The following is a 24,149-nucleotide window of genomic DNA, read 5'->3' on the forward strand; positions in this document are numbered from 1 at the left end:
TTACTGGCCAGGATGTTCTTAGTCTCTGGATAGCTGGGGATCAGATGCATCCTCCCAGATGTGGTACAAGACCCGTTGGATGGCTGAACCCGAGGGCTCTGTGGGAATTGTACAGAAGTTTGAACTTCCAATGGGCAATTCCTCTGCTCCCTGGTCACCCTCCCAAAATGTCTCGAATTGAGTTAGAGTCGGAGACTTCGGACATTTCCAACTTGCCTACCCGAGTAGTCAGTCAGAAAATGTCAGTCAGTAAAATCCAAAAATCCCTTCCCTCCACAATATAATTCCCCATAAGCCCCTACTACCCTGCCAATGACTTCCCAACCCAACCACCCCGCGACAGCCTGAAACACCTCAGCCAGCTCACCCACCTTATCCACTCCACCCTCTTACCCACTTACTTAACTCGCCCCACACACACCCTCAAACCCACTTATCTTATCCACCCTACCTCCTTACACACTTTTCTTCTCTCAGTTTTTCAAAGAAGCTTTGGAGTACGTAAACATTTTACTTATTGGATAATGGCATTTAATGCTGTAAAAAGGGAGTGTGGCTTCTGTGCGGACTGGACTCTCTCCATTGCTCTCTGCTCGGTTAGTTGCACTGGGTCAGGTTCTGCAAGATCCTACATCAGAAGATTGGCCCAAAAAAAAAATCAGGGGAAGGTAATTGTGCATTTTCTGATCTGGGTGGGAAATGGGAGTTCCGATTCTGATCAGAAAATCTGGGCAATTGATTGGATGAACAAAGTCAAGCAATTACAAAATTGATGTCTTGACTGTAAGAGATTTGAGTAAAGCTGTTGGTTTATTTTCACTTCTAACCAATGCTCGAAATGCAAAGCACATATGAAAGCAAGAGTTTATTTCATTTTTGTTTATTTCATGCAGTTCAAGGCATTTGAAGAGACCTGATCATAAGGTGTTCCAATGCGTCACATCATTTGAATATCTAAATATTTCTCACTGTTCTGTGGCCTAATTAAAAAACAAACATTGCTGGCTACAGTTTGTGTGTCACATGTCCAAATGATTTGTTTTATTGATGTTAGTTGCTGGCAACATTAAATCACCAAAAATGTTTAGCATACAAATTGCACTCCTAATCATTGTAATAAAGATCCGACATTAGGTTTGCAGGCAAACATCCTTAAATCAAACACTAAGCTGCAAGTTCCTCATCAGAGACCAGCAAATAGATAAGTGTATTTAAATGTGGCAAGACATTCCCTCATTTAGTGATATTCAGTTTGAAAGTTTTAAATTCTTATCTACAAGTATATTATCAAAAGTGTGGCTGGCCCATTCATGACACGTGCCTATTCCCCAAACTCTCTTTGACCAACAATGCACATTCATCCTCATGTTACATACAAGTAACAGCTTCTGTGGCAGGGCAGGCATAATGAGATCAAAACAGCCTTATACACACAAGATAGATAAATTATGGTGCATTCAGCGACAGTGTACCTGACAGCTTTTGACGACAAGTATTTTGTGACCAATGATGTTAACAGGAGCCAAATTTGCAGGAAGTGGTTAAAAGCACAAATAGAAGAGTAACAACAGAACAGATACATAGAAATCATAAAGTAATACAGAAACTCCTGGAAATATCTAGTGTCTGTGTTGAAAAGAAGAGACAATTTTTGGGCAGATAAAATTATGTAAATGTTTAAGTGTCCAGGTTTTGAGTGGAAACAGGGTACCTATTAGACCAATTTACTCTCCAATTTTAAAGCAGCAATCACTTGTAACTACCAGTTGATTCTGATGAATTGGCAAGTTCCATCCATAATTCAGAACTGTTACTGAAGAAAGATCTATACATTTTCTTTTCAAATCTTAGAACTCCTCACCCTGTATCCCCAAGTCCACCATTTTGGGCAAAGTAGCTGTGGGATGTCAGCTTGTCTGATGTCATCTGCCCAACATACTGCTGACATAATGCTCACCATGTCACTGTTAGTTTGTGACAAGTGTAGGAAAGACAGCAAAAGTGGCAAGTAAGTAGGATTTGGGGTGAGTCATTTACTGTCTCAGGTAAGCAGGATGTAAGCTGTTGCCATTTATGGAATGTTGGAGTCATGAAACAGTCCCAACCAGGAAAACTACTTCAATGATATTTAGCAGTTGTCATCAGAACAAATGTTTGTAAGTAGGCAAAATGATTTATAAACTGGATTCTCATGAGCTGCTATCAAAGTCATTTTTTGTGATTGTGCCAGAACTGCAAAACCATTCCTTTATTTTTACATTGCAGATAACATTTAAAGCTGTACAATGTAATCTAATGCTAATGTCATGTTTACTACCACTTCTGTTTGGATGCAAAGTATTTTGAGAGTCCATCAACCCAGAACACACTAATTCCTCTGGGATATGAAGCCAGTACCAAAGCATTGATTTTGTTTCAGAAAGATTGCAAAATCCAGTCATAAACAACTATTGCCCATCTGGAAGTGTCACCAAACATCAAGAATGTGGAGCCAATAACACCCTCCACTAATCTATAAAAGGCAGTAAAGAAAAAAATTAAATCTTGATACATATGCATAATTTATCATGGTATTTTCTGACTTTTCTTAGTTGCTGGTTTCATGTGGCAGCGACGGAATCCCTGCACTAATGAGCTAAATGGCCTCCATCTATGTTGAAACAATTCTGCGATTCTCGGAAATGTTTTTTTCTGGTGTCTTATATTATGTAAACCAGTAATATTTCCTATTTCCTAATATTAGAGGAATCTAAAATAAATGAAATGAGCCGAAATATAAAGAAAACAAGCAAGGAGAACATGGAACAAGCTACGGCAGATCATAAATGGCAATGGATTTAAATAAGAGTTAAAGAACAAGAGTGTAAAATGCTGATTAAAATTAAAGAAAGAGGAGAGGTTACTAAAAAGGAGTTGCACTGTCTATACAGAAGTAAAGCGATACACAGCCATCAGTAAGGCAGAAATACAATCCATATGAATAGATGTTAAAGATAATTCAAGGCTCAATTTACAGCCTACCGGACTGAACGATCAGTTCAAACACTTCCAATCATAATCTCTGCCCCCAATTTTTCAGAAGGCAGCTTTTGGTAGTAATACTGCTATTGCTATTTAAACTTCCTCCAGGCCCATCTTTTGTTTCATTACTTGTTCCTTTCGATCTCCTTTCACCTTGCATCTCATTTGTCATGTAACCTTTCCTCTCTTCCACCCAATCCGACCATTCCTTTGTTCTTTTCGCACTTTCCCTATCTCATACTTGCTTAAAACCTTCTTACATCTGCCATTTTTTTTTTTTTTTTTTTTAAACAGTTCGTCTTGCCTGACCAACTGACAGAATTCATTGAAGAGATAATGGTAATGTTGTAGATGTAATATATCTAGGTTTCCAAAACCTTGGGGAAGATACCACATAATGGCCGAATGAATAAGGTCATAGCATGAGGAGTCAGGGGCCAAGAAGCGGAATGGATAGCTGGCTGGTTGCGAAGCCAAAGCGAAAATAGTGCAAATGCAGATCATGAAGGAAATAGAGTGTATGCTGAGTGTTAGACGAGGAAGGATTGAAGGAGGCTCGACTGGAGCACATATGTCACCATGAATTGGTTGAGCACAAAGACTGTTTTTGTGCTGTATATTCTATCTAATCATACATAATCTCAGAGACTGAATTTAAACAGTTAAACTGAGAATCTGAAAACAAAACAAAATGCTGTAAATACACATAAATTCATAAGATATAGTAGTAGAATTAGGCCATTCAGCCCATCAAGTCTACTCTGCCTTTCTATCATGGCGATATGTTCCTCATCTGCTACTGACAATGTCACAGACCATGAGCGAAATCAGCCAGAGCATCTCCTCCCTAGAATACATGACCTTGGAGCATTAGTAGGCAATTTAGCCTCCCGAGCCTAACACTCTCAATGTGATCATGGCTGGTCCCATCCTGGCCTCAACTCCACCATCCTGCCCTTTCTCCATAACTCTTTAACCCAGTACCAATTAAAAATCTGCATAACTACTCCTTTCAATTTACTCACTGTCCCTGCAACCACTGCTGGAGTAGCAGATTCCACAGAGTCACAACCCTTTGGAGTAGTGTTTCCGCAAATCTGTTTTAAATTTGCTACCTCTTATTCTAAGATTATGACCTCTCATTTTAGACCCCACAAGAGGAAGCATCAGCTCCACGTCTACTTTATCCAAACCTTTTAGCATCCCGTATACCTCAATTAGATCTCCCCTCATTCTTCTAAACTCTTGAGAGTATAGGCCTAAACTGTTCAATCTCTCCTCAGACGACAAACTCCTCATCTCTGGAATCAATCCAGTGAACCTCTTCTGAACTGCCTCAAATGCCACTACATCTTTCCTCAAATAAGGGGGCCAAAACTGTGTACAATATAGCAGGTGAGTTAGCTTTTAAAATAAATAAAAGTTAATAAATTCCTTCATCGTAAACATTCTGGTCAGGAGACCCCATTTATACCACACTAAAGGGCTCACTTCATAACTACTTCTGTCACTTCAGTTGAACATTAATGCCAGAAACATTAACTTCTTTCTCTTTGACATGCGAACTGACAATGTGTAATTGCCAGTATTTTGGTTTGTTTTACCCAAAATATTATTGGTTTTCTTTTGTTTCCATTATTTTGATCCATGTTACTGAAAATGTAGGCATTGAGTGTAGACAGGTTTTTTGTGCTTCGAGTCACACCACTAGTCAGCAAACTGCATGCCAGTGTCACCAGCTAGAACAGTATCTATTAGTATAATTATTGAGGTTTATTCTGGATGAAATAGCGTTGCAGCTGACCAGTAGACTATTCTATAAATCAACACAAGACACAGGAAATATGTGGTATGGTACCGAGCTGTACCTTGGAGGCATGCAAGAGGCCAGAATTGCAGGAGTACAGATATCTCAGAGGATTATAGAAGAGAAACTACGGAGCTAGAGAGGGTATGAGGCAGTGGAGGGATTTAAATTCAAGGAAGATCGTATCAAAATCAAGGTCGTCTTGGACCAGGAACCAATGTAAATCAGCTAGCACAGGGGTGATGTGTGAATGGGGCTTTGCAGGAATAAGGATACGGATAGCAATTTTGGATGAACTTAAGACAGGGTGAAGATGGCAAGTCAATTTTTTAGAAACTGCCAAAGCTGGGGCTGTGGTGGTGCTGCCTGGATAGAGGCCGCGTGTGGAGAGAGAGAGCGATCCCCGCGCCCCAGTTACCGCTCTTACCGGTGAATTTCTGGCTGACCATCTCGGTGTGAGCCGCCTCGCTGGCCGCCGCGCCCAGGCCCAGCAGCAGGACCCGGGCCTCCTCACTCTCATTGAAGGCCTGCAGCGAGTTGGCTTTGGCGATGAGATCGGGCTCCCCGCCCGCCCCTTCATCCTGCTCCACCTCGGCCGTTTCGGACCGGCTCTCGCTGAAAGCCATCGTCGGGGGCACTGAATCCACCCTGAGCCGGCTGCCTGGCAACAACGCGCTGAGTCTAACCCTTCACCCCCTCCGACGGAGCCCAGACTGCGACAGAAAGAGCGGAGCGCGTTTCAGAAACAGCCGCTGATCCCAGCTCAATGCTGACTCAATCTGTGCCGGTTATAGTCCGCTCAGGGAGCCCAAATCATTGCGCATTGAGGACCACGGGGCACGGATTTGAGATAACGGCCAAGAGCGACATGAGGGGATCTTTTTTAAAACTCAACCAGTGGTTAAAATTTGAAATGCGTTGCAGGAAGGAGCAGGAGGCAAGGTCCCCCCCCCCCCCCCGACAATCGAAGGGGAATTTTGGATCAATAGGAACACTGGATCAAAGCAGATGACTGCGGATGCTGGAATCTGAAACCAAAGAGAAAATGCTGGAAAATCTCAGCACGTCTGGCAGCATCTGTAAGGAGAGAAAAGAGCTAACGCTCGAAACGTTAGGTCTTTTCTCTCCCAGCAGATGCTGCCAGACCTGCAGAGATTTTCCAAAAAGGAACAATGGTGCAGGGTTACAGGAAACGTGCGAGGGAAATTACACTCTGTATCTGGCCGTTAGGTGCAGGCACCATGGGCCGAGTGCCACCTTCTGTGCTGTAACAATTCTGTGAGGTGCACTTTTCACGTGCATGTGTCGATTTGGAATTCTCAAATTGGCAGTAATAGGGTCATCTGGTGGGATTTGCAAATCATGAACTGCTCAGGTTTGATGAAGTTTCAGAAGAAAGAGAGCACTGTGGATAGTGATGGGAGAGGTTCCAATTTTCTTTCCATTAGATGGCTGACCAGGAATTTCTCCCACTTTTACCACCTGCCATTGGCCAAATGCTTGGCCCCGTTACGAATATATTTCCTTGTCCATCTAGTCTTGGGATGGGACTCAAATCCAGATTTTTGTTTCTGCATTCAGAGGCAGGGACACTACCAGCTCTGTGCCACATGACCTCCAAGTGAGGGAGGGAGGAAGTAGATTTAAAGAAAAAATGGATGATTGGCTGAAAACAAGAAGTACTTGGGGATGGGAACTATTGCATTATGAAATTATGACGATGTATTATATGAAATATATGACATTAATTTACAATTTGATCAGCTAAAGATATATTACTTTATGATGTCCTAAGCTAGACATGCATATAACTTTTTGAAAAGAACATTTTTCTAAGCAAAGGACATTAGCGTACTGTAGCTGCTGTGTTGCATTTGCTACAGTGATACAGTGGTTAGCACTGCTGCCTCATGGCGCTGAGGACCTGCGTTCAATCCCACCCCCAGGGTCATTGTCTTTGTGGAGTTTGCACATTCTCCCAGTGACTGAGTGGGTCTCACTCCTCACAACCCAAAGATGTGCAGGGTAGGTGGATTGGCTATGCTAAATTGCACCATAATTGGAAAAAAATAATTTGCATTTGCTCCATTGTGAAGACACAGCTTGCAGAGATAGGTCACATGACCCACTCTTGGGCATAAAATATACTGGATTTGAACGAACAGTGAATGATACCCTGTCGGAAGGCTAGAAAGGGTAACAGCCTTATCTCCTCTCTTCTGAAACTTCTCTCGTCAAAACTGAGCAATTTGTGATTTTCAAAACCCGCAGAGGACCTCATTGCTGAATATTTGAGAGATTGAAAATTACTTAGAATTCTGAATGAACATCACTGTCCCCAAGAGGAAAGAGAATCCCAGACATGACTCCAGACTCCAGTGAGAAAATCCAAGTACCAGAAGCTACTGTGGAAAATGACTTTGGATATTCCATGATTTTTTTTCTGATTTTACTAGTTACTTGTCCACACTTTTAGTGTGTAGTTGTACATATTTGTACATTTAAACTTTTTGTTAATTGTTTCTGTATCTCTGCCTGGGTGAGTTTTAGTCATAAAACTAACTCTTTACTTATTAACTTTTGTTTTTACTTTTTTAAATTTAGAGTACCCAATTCATTTTTTCCAATTAAGGGGCAATTTAGTGTGGCCAATCCACCGAGCCTGCACATCTTTGGGTTGTTGGGGGGAGACCCACGCAAACACGGGGAGAATGTGCAAACTCCACACGGACAGTGACCGAGAGCCGGGATCGAATGTGCAACCTCGGCTTCATGAGGCAGCAGTGCTAACCACCTCTCTGCCACCGCAATGCTTCTTTTACTTAATAACTTAAGGAATCTGGTTGTCTTATTTGTTACACTAAGCTACACACATTTAAGTCTTGATTTGGCAATATCATCTCATTTTTAAATTCATTTCTAAACCAATCATTTTTTACTATCTAACTATGTCCAATTATGACTATTGATTCAGGTTACATCATGCAGGCGGCATGGTGGCACAGTGGTAGCACTGCTGCCTCATGGCGCCAAGGACCGAGATTCAAACCCAGTCTCAGGTCACTGTCCGTTTGGGGTTTACGCATTCTTCCGTGTCTGCGTGGGTCTCACCCCCACAACCCAAAGATGTGGAGGGTAGGTGGATTAGCCACGCTAAATTGCCCCTTAATTGGAATTTTTTTTAAAAAGGTTACATCATGCATAGTATATGAGAATGATGAACCAATCACATTAAACCATCCAATCATTATAAAGGCACCTATATTGTCTTGCAATTCATGATATCGATGGTCTGATATCTGCGGGGTTACCACCAATTACCTTCCTCTTCTGTTGTTTAATGACTTCTGTCGAGGCATGAGTGTTATCCGTTGATCCGTCAATCCTCTCTGTTGCTATCAGCAGACGTCCTGGAGCCATAAAAATGGTACAGCATCCCACATTGAAGAACAAACGTTGAGATTTAACCCCTGCAAATTTCACCCCAAGGGAGCTGGCCCCTCAGAGACAGAGTATGCCCTTGTAGTGTCTGTTACAATTGGCAGTTGCCACATTCAGAACTGAAAATGTTAACAGCCCTGTAAATAATAGAACTGTCGGTTTTAAACTGGTTCTAATATTTAAAGATGCCCAAATTTCCCTCTTCACATGGCATTGAGCTGGAGCCTTGTTTGCTGGTGGCTATTTTCTGAATTTCCGGCTCATCGATGCGTGACTGGGGTGAAGGCGGAGCTTGCCCTTGACTTGTTCTGCTTGGGTGGAGATCTCCTACTCTGCCCAGTGGCTCAGCCTGGTTAGGTGACCTAATGGTGTTCTTATATCTGGAGACGGTCGTGTACATCACTAGGGGGTCGTTAGAAAGATTCTACTTGACATGGCAGCCATTCATTTCCTTTTCCAAAGATTCAGTCACCATCAGCTGTTTGGGGGGTGGCTATATGTCTGAAGGGTTGGGTTTAGTGTGGTTTTGAGTATTGTTGTGCCATTTCTGCATAGTACCTTTATGTATTGGTGGTATAGTGTGCTATTATTTTGTTATAATGAAACATTTCTTCAGTAAAAATACGTTTTGTTTTCAAAACTTACACAGTAGGTCTGAAACCTGCATTTGGGGATAAGTGTCAAAATCAATTTGGAGCTGTTGCATTTCAAAGGAGTCTCAAAGGTTATGTAGGATATTTGCATTTTACAGGTGATTTATGAATAAACAGAACAGGTGTTTTAAAATTTTATTGACCCAAAATAGAGATCAAATTGGAACATGGGAGATTTTTTTTTAATAAAGTCAGAGTACCCAATTCTTTTTTTCCCAATTAAGGGGCCATAGCATGGCCAATGCACCTACCCTGCACATATTTTTGGGTTGCGGGAGCAAGACCCACGCAGACATGGGAGAATGTTTAAACTCCACAAGGATCGAACCTGGGTCGTCGGCGCCATAAGGCAGCCGTGCTGATCACTGCGGCGCCCTGCTGCACATAACACGAACGATTTTAATATTTGGGAATCTGAGTTTTCAAAGTGATATTTGAAGGCAATTGAGAACTAGGATGAATGGGGTGGAAAAGGTATTTATGACTATAGTATTTCAACTATGGAGAGTTACTGGAGTTCCACCGAAAGCCAGTTCGTGTTTTGGAATGTGCCGAAAAGCTGTGAAAGTCTTTGAATTGAAGAAAAGCAACTCCACTGGACCAGGAGAATATTTGTGCTGAAAACATAACATTGAATCTCCCTTTGAAAAAACTACATCAGCGTTGATTGGTTCTGGCAAGTTGTGGGTTCTGTTTGAAATTAAAGCAATTTCTCAGTTTGGGCAATATTTTCTGGAGTTTATGGTTAGGAACCTCTAAGCATGTGGGAAAAAATATAATTTTATTGTATACCTTTGACAAAGCACATTGGTCAGGTTTTTCTAACTCTGTATCTTTTATCTTCCATGTTTAAGTTTAATCATTTCCTTCTTTTAATAAACATTTACATTTTTTCAAATAAAAAAAAACGTTTGTAGACACACTGAAGTAAAATCTTTGGATCAAAATTCAGAGAACAAGACTCCAGGACAATAATGAAAACAGATTGTGAAATATAGTACCTGAGAAGTGGATGAAAGGGTGAAAGCTTTATTGTCAACAATCTAGGATCACAAAAATAATATTTGGGTTGGACTGCAGAAAAGCTTCAAAGAAACTTGCGTATGACGCCCTCAATTTGTATTTTACTCTTTTGTTTGATAAATGCTTTTACAGCAATTTCCATTGTTGGGTGAGCTGCAGGAGGAAAAATATGAGTCAACAATTGCTGGATAATATTTGTCACAAGTACAATTTGCGTGCTATATCTTAATAGGCATTCTGACAGAAAATGTAAACTGGCCAGAAAGGCATGACATGTGGTGATCCAATTTCCATGACTCAGCTGTAATAGATTTTTTTAAATTTTAAACAAGAACATGATGATTTACAAAACCAAGTGTGGAAAACAAGTACCGCTGTCCAATCCAATACCAGAAAGCAAGAGTTTCTAATGAACTGTCATCATCACAAGAACACAAGAGATAGTAGCAGGAGTAGCCCAGATGGCCCTTCGAGCCTGCTCCGCCATTGTTGGGCTTCAACTCCATTTTCTCACCCACTCATCCTATCCTTTGATTCCCTTCCCTGAGAGACTGAAGGTTTGTTGATCCGGGCCTTATAGTCACAGCTCTTTTGGGTTGAGTTAAGAAATTTCGCCTCATCTCACGTCCTAAATGACCAACCCCTTATCCTCAGAATGTATCCTGGTGTTCCAGATTTCCCAGCCAATGCAAACTACCTCTTAGTGTCTATCCTGCCAAGTCCCCTCAGAAACTTGCATGTTTTAATTCGATCAACTCTCACCCTTCTAAACGTCAGAAATATATGCCCAATTTACTCAGCTTGTCATCATAAAACAATTCTCTCATCCCAGGAACCAATCCAGTGAACTTTCGCTGTTCTGCCTTCAATGCAAATATATCCTCCTTAAATATGACGACTAAAACGGCACATAGTTTTACAATGTGTTCCTATTATAGCCCTGTACAATTTTAGCAATGCCTCTTTATTCCTGAACTTATTGCATTGCAATGGATTGAAATTGCAATAAATGCCAACATGCCAATTGCCTTCCTAATTATGTGCTGTACCTGCATGCTAACTTTCTGAACTCCTGGTACAAGCACAACCAAGTCTCTCTGAATATTAACATTTACAAGTTTCACGCCTATTTAAAAGATATTTTGTTTTTTAATTCCTATGATCAAAGTGAATAGCCTCGCACTTGCCCACATTATAAGCTATCTGCCATCCTGCTGCCCACTGTCATGAATCTACAGGGAGGCAGCAGTAGGCAGTATTCAAAGGGCATCAATTAGAATGTGTATCTCCCAGTAACGAGGTTAGAATGGAAGTTTAGATAATCAAGTGTGAACAGTTTATGGAGGAGAAACATATTATAGACAATTGGGAAGGTCTATGAGATATATATATGATAAGGAAGTTGATAGGGGCAGACAGCCAAATACATAATCAAAGAACAAATAATTGCCCAGACTCTGAGAAGCCAAGGGAAGCAGTTAACATCCAGCAGTCTCAGAAAGAAGACAGCCAGGTTCCAGCCACCAAGCCTGAAGGCCAAGTTTACAGCAAACAAGCTTCTAAGTCTTAAACCCGAGGCACTGCCTGTCCTGTGTCCTGCTACCAGCTCTGCCTTCCGTGAAGTGTGTCCTCACTTCCTGTCCCTGTGTATTTATAGCTCTCCCGTGCTCCCTCTAGTGCTTGCTCAGTTGTATTGCATCTACACTGATACACAATCACCACAAAACCCACGTAAACACGGGGAGAATGTGCAAACTTCACACGGACAGTGACCCAGTGCCGGGATTGAACCTGGGACCTCGGCGCCATGAGACAGCAGTGATAACTACTGTGCCACCGTGCTGCCCCTGAGTATCATCCCTGTATTGTGTGGTTACTATAGCTGGTTATTCAATTTGGATGTTATTTGGGGAACAGCAGAAGTCTTACAAATACAAATATATCACAAATATATTGGGGTGTAACAAGGGGTATGTTCTATATAAATTATATTTGTGTTTAGTAATTCATACAACTTAAATTTAGAGTACCCAATTCATTTTTTCCAATTAAGGGACAATTTAGTATAGTCCTGTTTATGAGTATTTGTTTTTCTTTACTTTAATAAAAGGTCTTTAATAATTGTCACATGACAATTGGACTATTTATTCTCAATGGGTGTTATTTGTCTCCCCACACCATACAAAATACAAACGATAAACACCACAAACTGGTGTTCCACATTGAGATACCCTCACAAGTAACATCAGCGTGTTTCGTGACACCACTCACATAACCTGTCTATTTCTCTTTGCAGCCCATCTGCATCCTCCTCAATTTACATTTCCACTTTGCTTTGTATCATCAGTAAACCTATATACATCTGTCTCTTCACTAAAATAGATTTTAAATAGCTAAGATTTAAATTCAGAATTCAGAATGTCCAATTCACCTAACAAGCACATCTTTTGGACTTGTGGGAGGAAACTGCAGCACCCGGAGGAAACCCAGCAGCTCAGGTACAGAAAGGAAGCTGCTGGGGCGGCACGGGCTCTTATACCCCGCCTTGCAGGGCGGAACTACCATACAGGCTCAACCAATGGAAAGCATTCATTATCTACCAATGGTGTTCCAGCATTACTAGGTACCGTAATACCTCTACACAGACTACCACATTCACCCCCTGTTAAAAAAAGAGTCCGGCGGGGTTGGTGGCTTGGTATTACAACATGGTAACGTGGTAGAAATTATGGTTCTGGAGGTACCGTAATGCCTCTGTACAGCTTCTTGCCTTATCATCGTAACTATTTACAATTTTACAATTAACTATATACACGTTAAAATGAAGCAATCAGTCGATCGGGGGCCCTGGTCGTCCTCTGCGATTGTCGAAGCTTCGGTGACGCCGGTGGAGGTTCCGGTGTCTGTGACTCCGGGAGCGTGGTTTCAATCTCTGTGGCAGCTTCAACACCCCTAGACGATGCTGGTGGGGGAGCTGATTGACCTGGGAAGGGAGCGTCTGCGGTGTGCGTTGGTGGGCGGGGGTGCCTAGACGGGGCCGGCGGAAGGACTGATCCTCCTGGGAAGGGGGCAGCTGTAAGGTTCACCGGTGGGATGGGGGGTGGGACTGGTGGCGAGGGTGTGCGTGGGGATCCGGCGGGTGCCAGGTCTCGTAGGGAGACCGTGTCTTGTCAGCCGTCGGGGTACGCCATATAGGCGTACTGGAGGTTAGCGTGGAGAACTTGGACCCTCTCGACCAACGGGTCCGACTTGTGCGCCCGCACGTGTTTTTGGAGCAGGATGGGTCCGGGGGCCACCAGCCAGGTTGGGAGCGAGGTCCCAGTGGAGGACTTCCTGGGGAAAACAAGGAGATGTTCGTGAGGTGTTTGGTTGGTCGTGGTGCAGGGCAAGGACCGGATGGAGTGGAGGGCATCCGGGAGGACATCCTGCCAGCGGGAGACTGGGGGATTTCTGGACCGTAGGGCCAGTAGGATGGTCTTCCAGACCGTACCGTTCTCCCTCTCTACCTGTCCGTTACCCCGGGGGTTGTAACTGGTCGTCCTGCTCGAGGCAATGCCCTTGCTGAGCAGGAATTGACGCAGTTCGTCGCTCATAAAGGAGGACCCCCTATCACTATGTATGTAAGCGGGGAACCCAAACAGTGTAAAGATGACAGTGCTTTGATGACAGTGGTTGCAGTCATTTTGGGGCAGGGGATGGCGAATGGGAATCGGGAGTACTCATCAATCACGTTCAGGAAGTATGTGTTGCGGTGGGTGGAGGGGAGGGGACCTTTGAAGTCCATATTGAGGCGTTCAAAGGGATGGGAAGCCTTTATCAGGTGCGCTTTCTCTGGTCGGTAGAAGTGCAGCTTGCACTCCGCACAGATTTGGCAATTCCTGGTGGCTGTCCTGACCTCCTCGATGGAGTAGGGCAGGTTGCGGGTCTTGACAAAATGGAAGAAGCGAGTGACCGCCGGGTTGCAGAGGTCTTCGTGGAGGGCTCGGAGGCGGTCCACTTGTGCGTTGGCACATGTGCTGCAGGACAGGGCATCAGAAGGCTCGTTTAGCTTCCCGGGACGATACAAGATCTCGTAGTTATAGGTGGAGAGTTCGATCCTCCACCGCAAGATCGTGTTGTTTTTTTATCTTGCCCCGCTGTGCATTATCAAACATGAAGGCGACCGACCGTTGGTCAGTGAGGAGAGTGAATCTCCTGCCGGCCAGGTAATGCCTCCAATGTCGCACAGCTTCTACTATGGCCTGGGCCTCCTTTTCGACTGAGGAGTGGCGGATTTCGGAAGCATGGAGGGTACGTGAGAAGAAGGCCACAGGTCTGCCAGCTTGGTTGAGGGTGGCCGCCAGAGCTACGTCGACGTGTCGCTCTCGACCTGGAAGGGGAGGGACTCGTCGATGGTGTGCATCGTAGCCTTTGCAATATCTGCTTTGATGGAGCTGAAGGCCTGGCAGGCCTTTATCGACAGGGGAAAAACTGTGGATTGGATCAGAGGACGGGCCTTGTCTGCATAGTTGGGGAGCCACTGGGTGTAGTAAGAAAAAAACCTAGGCAGCGCTTCAGGGCCTTGGAGCAGTGAGGGAGGGGGAACTCCATGAGGAGGCGCATGCGTTCAGGGTTGGGGCCTATAACTCCATTTTGCACTAGGCAGCCGAGGATGGCTAGGCGGTCGGTGCTAAACACGCATTTATCCTTGTTATACATAAGGTTAAGGATTTTCACGGTCTGGAGGAATTTTCGGAGGTTGGTGTCGTGGTCCTGCTGGTCGTGGCTGCAGATGGTGACATTATCGAGATACGGGAATGTTGCCCGTTAACCGTATCGGTCAACCATTCGGTCCATCTCTGGCTAGAAGACCGAGACCCCGTTAGTGCGACCGAAAGGAACCCTGAGGAAGTGGTAGAGCCGCCCATCTGCCTCGAAGGCAGTGTACTTACGGTCACTCATGCGGATGGAGAGCTGGTGGTAGGCAGACTTAAGGTCCACCGTGGAGCAGACCTTGTATTGCGCAATCCTGTTTACCAGGTCGGATATGCGGGGGAGAGGGTACGCGTCCAGCTGCGTAAACCTGTTGATGGTCTGACTGTAGCCGATGACCATCCTATTCTTCTCCCTGGTCTTTACCTCCACTACTTGAGCTCTCCAGGGACTGTTGCGAACTTCAATGACTCCTTCCCTCAGTAGCCGTTGGACCTCCCACCTAATAAAGATCTTGTCCTGGACACTGTACCGTTTTCTCCTGGTGGCGATGGGTTTGCAATCCGGGGTAAGGTTCGCAAACAGAGAAGGCGGGTCGACCTTGTGGGTCGCGAGTCTGCGGATAGTGAGAGGGGGTATAGGGCTGCCGAATTTGAAAGTTAGACTTTGGAGGTTGCACTGGAAGTCTAACCCTAGGAGTGTGGCTGCGCAGAGGTGGGGAAGGACCTAGAGCCAGTAATTTTTGAACTCCCTTCCCTGGACCGTGAGGTTTGCTACACCGAATCCCTTTATCTCTACTGAGTGAGAACCGGAGGCCAGGGAGATTTTTTGATTAACGGGGTGGACGGGGAGAGAACAGCGCCTTACCGTGTAGGGGTGTATGAAGCTCTCCGTGCTCCCAGAGGCGATTAAGCAGGACGTCTTGTGTCCATTGATTAGCACCGTTGTGGTAGCAGTTGAGAGTGTTCGAGGCCAAGACTGGTCCAGGGTCACCGAGGCTAATCGTGGCAGCAGCTGGGTGTTCTCGTCGGGCAGTGTGTGGTCATCTGCACTGAGGTCCGGTGAGTCCATCCAAGATGGTGGAGCCCACTAGTTGCATGAATCTGTGGGTGCACAAAATGGCAGCGCCCATCCATCACACGCGGCGTCAGTGGAACAAGATAGCGGCGCCCGGAGGCCACACGTGGCCCTGGCGGAGGAAGATGGCGCTCGCTGGCCGCATGGGGCCCATGGAGAGGGTTGTAGTGGCGGTCCGCATTCGCTTCCGGAGACTGCAGCGACTGCCCGGGCCTGGCACGAAAAGGCCCTTTTTGCCGGACCCTTTACAGGTGGACGAACGGGCTGTGCAGCGTTGTTGGGGGTGTTTGGCTTGCCTGCAAAAATAGCAGCGGGGCCCCCCCCCCAGGGTTGCTGACCGTTTTGCAGCGCAAGCTTGTGGGGGAGTGTGGGGCATTGCCTCAGAGCCGGCTGCAGAGGGATTCCACGCTGCCCAGGGAGCTGCTGCGCAGTCGGGGGTGTAGGCGTGGGCGTTTCGGGAGGCCACATCCAGGGAGCCGTCAAGGGCCCGTGCCTCCTTGAGGCCTAGAATTTCTTTCTCCAGCAAACGCTGGCGGATTTGAGAGGACAGCATACCCGCAACAAAAGTGTCCCGAATCAACAGTTCAGTGTGGTCGTTTGCTGAAACTTGCGAGCAGCTGCAGTTTCTCCCCAACACTAGGAGCGCACAGTAGAATTCTTCCAGTGACTCACCGGGTATTTGTCGCCTCGTTACTAGTAGATGCCAGGCGTAGACCTGATTCACAGGGCAAATGTAATGTCCTTTCAGCATCTCCATTGCGGCATCAAAGTCGTCCGTATCCTCGATGAGGGTGTAGACTTCTGGGCTCACCCTCGAGTGCAGGATCTGCAGTTTCTGTTCTCTATTGGGTGTGTTTTCTGCCGTTCTGAGGTAGCCGTTGAAGTACGCTAGCCAGTGCTTGAAAGTCGCTGCCGAGTTTATTGCGTGGGGGCTGAGTTGCAGACATTCCGGCTTGATTCGGAGCTCCATTCTTTAAATCTAACTTATTAAATTGATGCACAATCAAAGACTACTAATCTTTAATAAGCTAGATGTTTTTATTTTTATCTTTAATAAGCTAGATGTTTCCCCCAGCAGCTCAGGTACAGAAAGGAAGCTGCTGGGGCGGCACGGGCTCTTATACCCCACCTTGCAGGGCAGAGCTACCATACAGGCTCGACCAATGGAAAGCATACATTATCTACCAATGGTGTTCCAGCATTACTAGGTACCGTAATACCTCTACACAGCCGACCACAATACTGCATTACTTTTACTGAGTGTTAGCAATACCAGGCAATCTCCATGAAATGTAAATATTAGATTCCTTGAAGTAGCTTCATTCTCAATTTTTCCACAGTATCTCTGATTAATATTAAAGGCTAACCATTGGCAAACACCTTGCTGATGGTATATATATATATTTTTAAAATTTAGAGTACCCAATTATTTTTTCCAATTAAGGGCCAATTTAGAGTGGCCAATCTACCTATCCTGCACATCTTTGGGTTGTGGGGGTGAAACCCACGCGCGGCACGGGGAGAATGTGCAAACTCCACGCGGACAGTGACCCAGGGCCGGGATTCGAACGCGGGTCCTCAGCGCCGTAGGCAGCAATGCTAACCACTGTGCCATCGTGCTGCCCTTTGCTGATGGTATATTAATTATATTGTCAACATACACAGATGAGGGGCATTGTTTAATTAGGTACATCGAGTACGTATGAGGAGGCACTGCTGGGATACTGGGCTGGGAGGTGGAAAGCTGACACATGCAATCCTACATTCTGAACATAAATCCATTGTCATGAAAAGTATTGGTGTCTAGTTTCATACTTTACCAATTGGCTTGAGAATGCAATAATCTATCGATTAAGTTACTTTGAAAATATCGGAGTTCATAATCAAAGAAGACTGGATAAGTGTAAAGCATTTTTAGCACTTTATCAGAACATCTTCAAATATTTGCAGGTACAGATATGTTTATTCCAGTGACAGCTTAATTTTTGACCGCAATTTTGAATGTTGAAGTGCAGCTGGATGAACACATGGGCATTGCAAAATACATACACAAGCACAATGAAGAAGTCAAAGCAGCATTGTGTAATCGTGAGTAAAGTGTGGGTACTCTAGCTGCTTCCACAAGGCTGAATACTCCATCAGGTAATCATAAAATGTCTGGCTAGGTGCAGAGAAGGTTTACCAGGATGTTGCCTGGTCTAGAGGGTGGTAGCTATGCAGAGAGGCTGAATAAACATGGGACCTTTATTGGTCGAGCAATGGCCTGATAGAGGTCTACAAGATTATGAGGGTCATAGAAAGAGTGGATGGGCAGGAACTCCTTCCCAGGGCAGAGGGGTCAGTCACCAGGGGGCATAGGTTTAAGGTGGGGCAAAGTTTAGAGGAGATGTGTGAGGCAGTTTATTTTCCACAGAGTGGAGTGAGTGCCTGAAACGCATTGCCAGGGGAGATTGTGGAAGCATATACATTAACGGTGTTCAAAAGGCATCTCGACAAATGCATGGATAGGATGGGTGCAGAGGGATAGGGCGTAAGGAAGTGCTAAGGATTTTAGTCAAGGGTGGTATCATGGCCGGTACAGGTTTGGAGGGCCGAAGGGCCTCTTCCTGTGCTGTATTGTTCTTTGTTTTCAATGATGCAGGAAATATAACAAGATTCAGTTTCTAGTCCTCTCTGAACATGTTAGAGACAAGGACAATAATGCTGTTTGTCTGTATCATCTCTTTATCTATATATTTTTTCGACATAAACAAGTGAGATCATACTAAGACAACTATGGAAATAATACTTTATCAGGGTGTGTGCAGAAAGCAAAACCGCGAAGGAATTAAAGGCAGGGTGTGGAATACACAATACATAGGGAAAATACATTTTGAGATTACAGGGCTGGAAGTGATTAAAATTATTCTCATTTACATCATGAGCCACAAGAGAAAATATCAAGCAGATTGTCATCTGAACGACAAGGTATTACTTCATTTTATTCAATCCTTCATCTTTTTCTCTGACTTTTCCTTTATGTCTCTTTTCTCTCTCCACAATCTTGCTTTACTCTATGTATCTCGTTCTGTAGCTAATTTCAGTCTAATCCTCCTTCTTGTTTGCAATTCCTGCTTGTTTTCCTTAATCCCTAAAGCTTCTTGGTTAAGGTGGTATGCTGTTGGTTCCACTGGTCACTGATGTCAAATTGGCCTCATTGTGACATTGTAGTTTGCACTTCACATGCAACGGCCTCAATCTCTGTAAAGTGTACTGCTACTCACTTGCTGCATCCATTCAGAATTTGATTGGGATGTAGTCTCCCATTAATTGTCCTAAATACACAACTACAATACAATCACTTCACTCGTCAACGGAAAATGCATTGATCTCAAGTTGGGACATTCTTGGGGTATAAATTGAACATCGGCAAGAGCGAGTATTTCAAGAATCAGGAGTGGGGTGGGGGGGGGGGGGGGTGCTGCCATTTCGTCTTGCGGCAACCTACTTTAGGTATTTGGGAGTGTAGGTGACTCGGGACTGGAGTGGACTCCCAAGGTATAATTTTACTAGTTTGGTGGGGAAGTTGAAGGCTGATTTGGCAAGCTGGGACAACCTCCCACTGTTGTTGGCGGATCAGGTGCAGGCAGTTCAAATGAACGTGTTACTGCAATTTTTGTTCCTATTCAAGTGCCTGCCAGTCTGTTTACCAAAATCCTTCTTCAAAGGGGTGGACAAACCAATCTCTTTTATTTAAGGGGGGAGGTGGTCAGGATTAGGAGGGTGGTCTTGCAGAGATGTCGACAGGTAGGGGCACTAGTCTCCCAAAGTTACAGTACTACTATTGGGCGGCGAATATAGAGACAATGCGGGGCTGGACCAAGAAGGGGGAGGACCGATGGGTTAAGATGGAGGTGAGCTCATGTAGGGGGTCAGAGTTGTGGGCAGCTGCAACAGCACCACACCTGATGGTTATGGGAAAGTACTCGGTGAGTCCAGTGGTGGCCACTTTGAAGATCTGATGGCAGTTTAGGCATCATTTTAAGCTGGGGGCTGGGTAGGGGGATGCCGATTAGGGGGAATCATGGGTTTGAGCCAGGGACGAGGAATGCAAGGTTTTGGAGATGGGACGAGAGGGGGGAAATCAAGGAAATGAAGGACTTGTTTCTCGGGGATGATTCATAAGCTTGGAGGAGAAGTACTGGTTGGCGCAGGGTGGAGGGGTTAGTTACTTGCAGGTTCGAAATTTTGCAAGGAACATTTTCCCTACCTTCCCGATAGAATCATAGAATTTACAGTGCAGAAGGAGGCCATTTGGCCCATCGAGTCTGCACTGGCTCTTCAAAGAGCATCCTACCCAAGCCAACACCTCCACCCTATCACCATAACCCAGTAACCCCACCCAATACTAAGGGTAATTTTGGGCACTCAGGGCAATTTAGCGTGGACAATCCACCTAACCTGCACATCTTTGGACTGTGGGAGGAAACCGGAGCACCTGGCGGAAACCCACGCACACATGGGGAGAACGTGCAGACACCGCACAGACAGTGACCCAAGCCAGGAATCGAACCTGGGACCCTGGAGCTGTGAAGCATTGTGCGAACCACTGTGCTACCATGCTGCCCCGATAGCACCGGCCTCCTCCTTGCTGGATGCAGTGCTGTCAGTGGGGATGGGGGGGGGGGGGGGGGGGGGGGGTTGGAGGGGGGGGGGGGGTAGTTTTGGCGATCAACAGGAGGAGCCTGGAGGACAGGGCATCTAAGGAGGGGGGTTAAGGCGAAGCCGCAGGGGGTACAGCGGGGTGGGGACAATGAAAGAGGGATTGTAGTGTGAGGTACTGTGGAGGGTAAATGCTCAACGTCGTTTGCGAAGCTGGGGCTGATACAGTTGAAAGTCGTGCATTGGGTGCAGCTCACAAAATCAAAGATGAGCTGGCTGTTTGAGAGGGCGGAGAATGTTTCTGAGCAACGTGGGAGGGGCCCTGCAAATCACATTCACATGTTTTTGTCCTGCCTGAAGCTAGAAAAGTGTTGGCGGGAGGTATTTAGCATAATCTCAGAGGCCTTGCATACGAATGTGGAGCTTGGTCCCCGTGTAGCCATTTTCGGGGTGTCAGACCTGCCCGAGTTGCAGGTGGGTGGAGAAGCAGGCATTTTAACCTTCACCTTGCTGATCGCTCGTAGGCAGGTCTTGTTGGGGTGGAGATCAGTCTCGCCAACCTGTGGCGAGGGGACTGGCTGGAGTTTGTGACACTGGAGAAGGTGAAGTTTGAGCTCAAATACTCTTGCAGTTTTCAATGAATCACAATTCCTCTCCTGGTTCCTCTGGTTTGTCTCCATCCTCCCCGCTAAATTTGTGAACACCACGCTTAATCTGGTCCTCAACCAATGACCCATCAGCAGCTCAGCTCAGTTTCACTGCTGGCACAATGGGTGCTGCCCATTGTCATGGGAGTGTCCCTTTCAGAAATGTTTTTGTCTTATCACATGGCTTCAGAGATGTCATTGAGTGAGTGGAACTGGGCTGTGGCTCTGAGTTTTTACTTTTGATTTTGAGTTTGGAGCTGGCTGAGACTCTGAGTTTTACTTTCGCTTTGAGCATGTCCTGGTTTTGTATTGCACAGGTTATTATATTGAAGGTTTATCTTCAGTTTAAAAGCAGTTTCCAGATTACTTGATAACTTAAAAGTGATAACTGTTTTCCAGAAGGAATTCAAATCTGCTGTTTTGGAAAGGAAACAGGTGTATCCATACCAAGTCCTAAAGATAGTAAGAGTGCATGTGTTGGGCCACACCGTTGTAAAGGGGTTTCTGATTTATGGGATCTTGTTATTAAATTGGAACAGCTTAAAGGGTAAATTTATTAAGGGTGATACATAGAGTACTGTAGCTGTGTGGGGCATTTATGTTCGTAGTTGATAAAAATGCTTAATGTGTGTGTGGATAAAAATGTTAACTAAATTCGTAGAATAAAGCTTGTTTTTGATTAAAAGTGCTTAAGGCCTCTACTGAATTAACATGTGAAAGGCAGGTCCTTGTGCTCATCATAACCAAAATCAATAAACAGTTGTAGGTCAGTGAACTCCATGATATACTTTGGAATTTTCTAAACCCTGGCCCATAACACCATTCTGCAAATCGCACTGGTTGAACTATTCCTGGGTCTGCCAGTCTTTTCAACTCTGTTTCGACCTTCTCCCATAATCCATACGCACAGGTCTAGCAGTGAAAAATTTGGGGTGGCTCCTTGGTTCAATGAATTCTTGCCTTGGTTCCTTTGATTTTTCCCAGTTCTTCCTGTAAAACATCTTCCAGTACTTGCTGATGATCTTAAACACACAGTCGAGGGTGAACCCAGAATGTACATAATACTACAGATGTGGGGGAAGCCACCCACCCCCAGGCGTATGCAGATTTAGGGAAGCTGAATGCTTCAGATTCTTGGATGTTAGAAATCTCTAGCTAATTTACTTTGACCTCCTGGAGCCAATCCCACCCCATTAAGGTCTGACTTTGATCAGTCACCATGACTAAAGGCAGCTGATAGCTTACTGGACTCATTGTTGTGCCTATTATCGTTATGGCCTTCCCCATTTATGTCGTCAGTTTGGTCCCAGTGTTCTTCAACCTCCAAAGTTGGATCCTTTCTTTAAGGTACCGGTGGATCTGCTCCCCCCTCACAGTGGTTGAGGCCCCATTGTCCACTTCCATCCATAAGGCCTTTTCATTTACCACTAACTTCACGGTGATCGGGGTTACTTTGCCCACATTTACATTATTGACAGACATAGCTTTTGACTCTGACGCAGGACCATCTTCCATACAGAATACTGGTGCTGTACTTTTCAATCTAGGCAAGCTCTGCTTGTACTTGCAGTTATGTCTCCAATGTCCTTTTTTCCTGCATCTGAGGCATTCAGCTTCCCTAAATCTGCATACACCTGGGGCGTGGCTTCCCCCACATCTGTAGTACTATGTGCATTCTCATTTCATCCTCAACTGTGTGTTTAAGCTTTTATACCTTTTTGCTCTTCCAGTTTCCATATTCATTTCCTTGCTTGGACCGGCGCCTTTACTCCTGGCACTGCTGCTGATAGTGGTTTCCCGCTCTAACTGGTGTACGGTGCTGCTCAGAGCATGTGGCAACTCCTGGGAGCCCCTCTCTGCACTTGCCATGGCTGAAGCATTCTCTTGCATCCTTTTTAAAATTCTGATTCTGCCAATAGCTTCTTTTTTATGGTTTCAACCATTAATGCCACATACAAAGTGATTTCGTAGCATCTCATTTAATGTAATCCCAAAATTGTAATGCCCTGAAAACCTCTTTAGCTTTGCCACAAAGGCTGCAATGGTCTCCTCTGGCCCTCTCTTAGCTGAATTGAACTTGTAACTCTGTAAAATTACTGGGAACTTGGGGTGGTAGCCCGCTTTGAATAACTCTACAATCTGTGGGTGGTGTGTGGCGCAGTGGTTAGCACTGGAAATACGACACTGAGGACCCAGGTTCGAATCCCAGCCCCGGATCACTGTCCGTGTGGAGTTTGCACATTTTGCCCATGTCTGCGTGGTTTTCGCCCCCACAACCCAAAGATGTGCATGGCAATGCTAAATTGCACCTTAGTTGAAAAAAAATAATTGAGTACTTGAAATTTATAAAAAAAGAAAAGAACTCTACAATCTGTGCAAATGTTTTGGTATCAGGGCATCCGGGGAAGTTAAGCTTTGAATCAGATTGTATGTCTGTGCCCCACACGCAGTTAACAAAATTACTCTCTGCTTCTCCTGCCCTGTTATTTCATTCGCATGGAAAATGAAATTTAAGCATTCCACATACTTTACCCAATCCTCTATGTCAATTTCAGTTACCCACATTATATGGCATTTGTCAGATTGTTTTCCCACTCGCGTAACCTATCTATGTCCCCGTGACCTCCTTATGTTTTCTTCACAACTTACATTCCTATCTATCTGTGCATCATCAGCAAATGTAGCAACTAAACCTTCTGTCCCTTCATCAAAGTCATAAATTGGAGAAGGTTGAGGCACCAGCACTGACCCCGGTAGCAATTACTCATTACATCCCGCCTACCAGAAAATGACCCATTTATGGTTACCCTTTGTTTCACGTTAACTCGCCAATCTTCTATCCATGCCAGTGTGTTATTCCCTACACTACAAGTTTTTATTTTCCTCAATAATATTTAATATGGTGCCTTATCAAATGCCTTCAGGAAACCCACCTTATCACATGCCTTCAGGAAACCCACCTTATCACATGCTTTCAGGAACCCCACCTTATCAAATGCCTTCAGGAAACCCACCTTATCAAATACCTTCAGGAAATCCAATCTGCTGGTTCCCCTTTATCTGCAGCACACATGTCTCCTTCAGAGTGCCAATATATTGGTCAAACATAATTTCCATTGCACAGAACCATGTTGACTCTGCCTGATT

The 24,149-nt window shown here is 45.0% G+C and overlaps 1 protein-coding gene across 1 annotated transcript in view; it reads right to left on the reverse strand.

Annotated features, from left to right (window-relative positions):
- tbcd (tubulin folding cofactor D) overlaps positions 1-5,771 on the reverse strand; it is a 345,114-nt gene extending 339,343 nt beyond the window's left edge. Inside the window, exon 1 of the mRNA XM_038777737.1 lies at positions 5,256-5,771. Coding sequence (XP_038633665.1) covers positions 5,256-5,454 — 199 coding nt within the window. The 5' untranslated portion in view covers positions 5,455-5,771. The remainder of the gene's footprint in view (positions 1-5,255) is intronic.
- Positions 5,772-24,149: the final 18,378 nt, after the last annotated feature.

Source organism: Scyliorhinus canicula, chromosome 18, assembly GCF_902713615.1.
Source record: "Scyliorhinus canicula chromosome 18, sScyCan1.1, whole genome shotgun sequence".
In the NCBI taxonomy this organism is placed as follows: domain Eukaryota; kingdom Metazoa; phylum Chordata; class Chondrichthyes; order Carcharhiniformes; family Scyliorhinidae; genus Scyliorhinus; species Scyliorhinus canicula.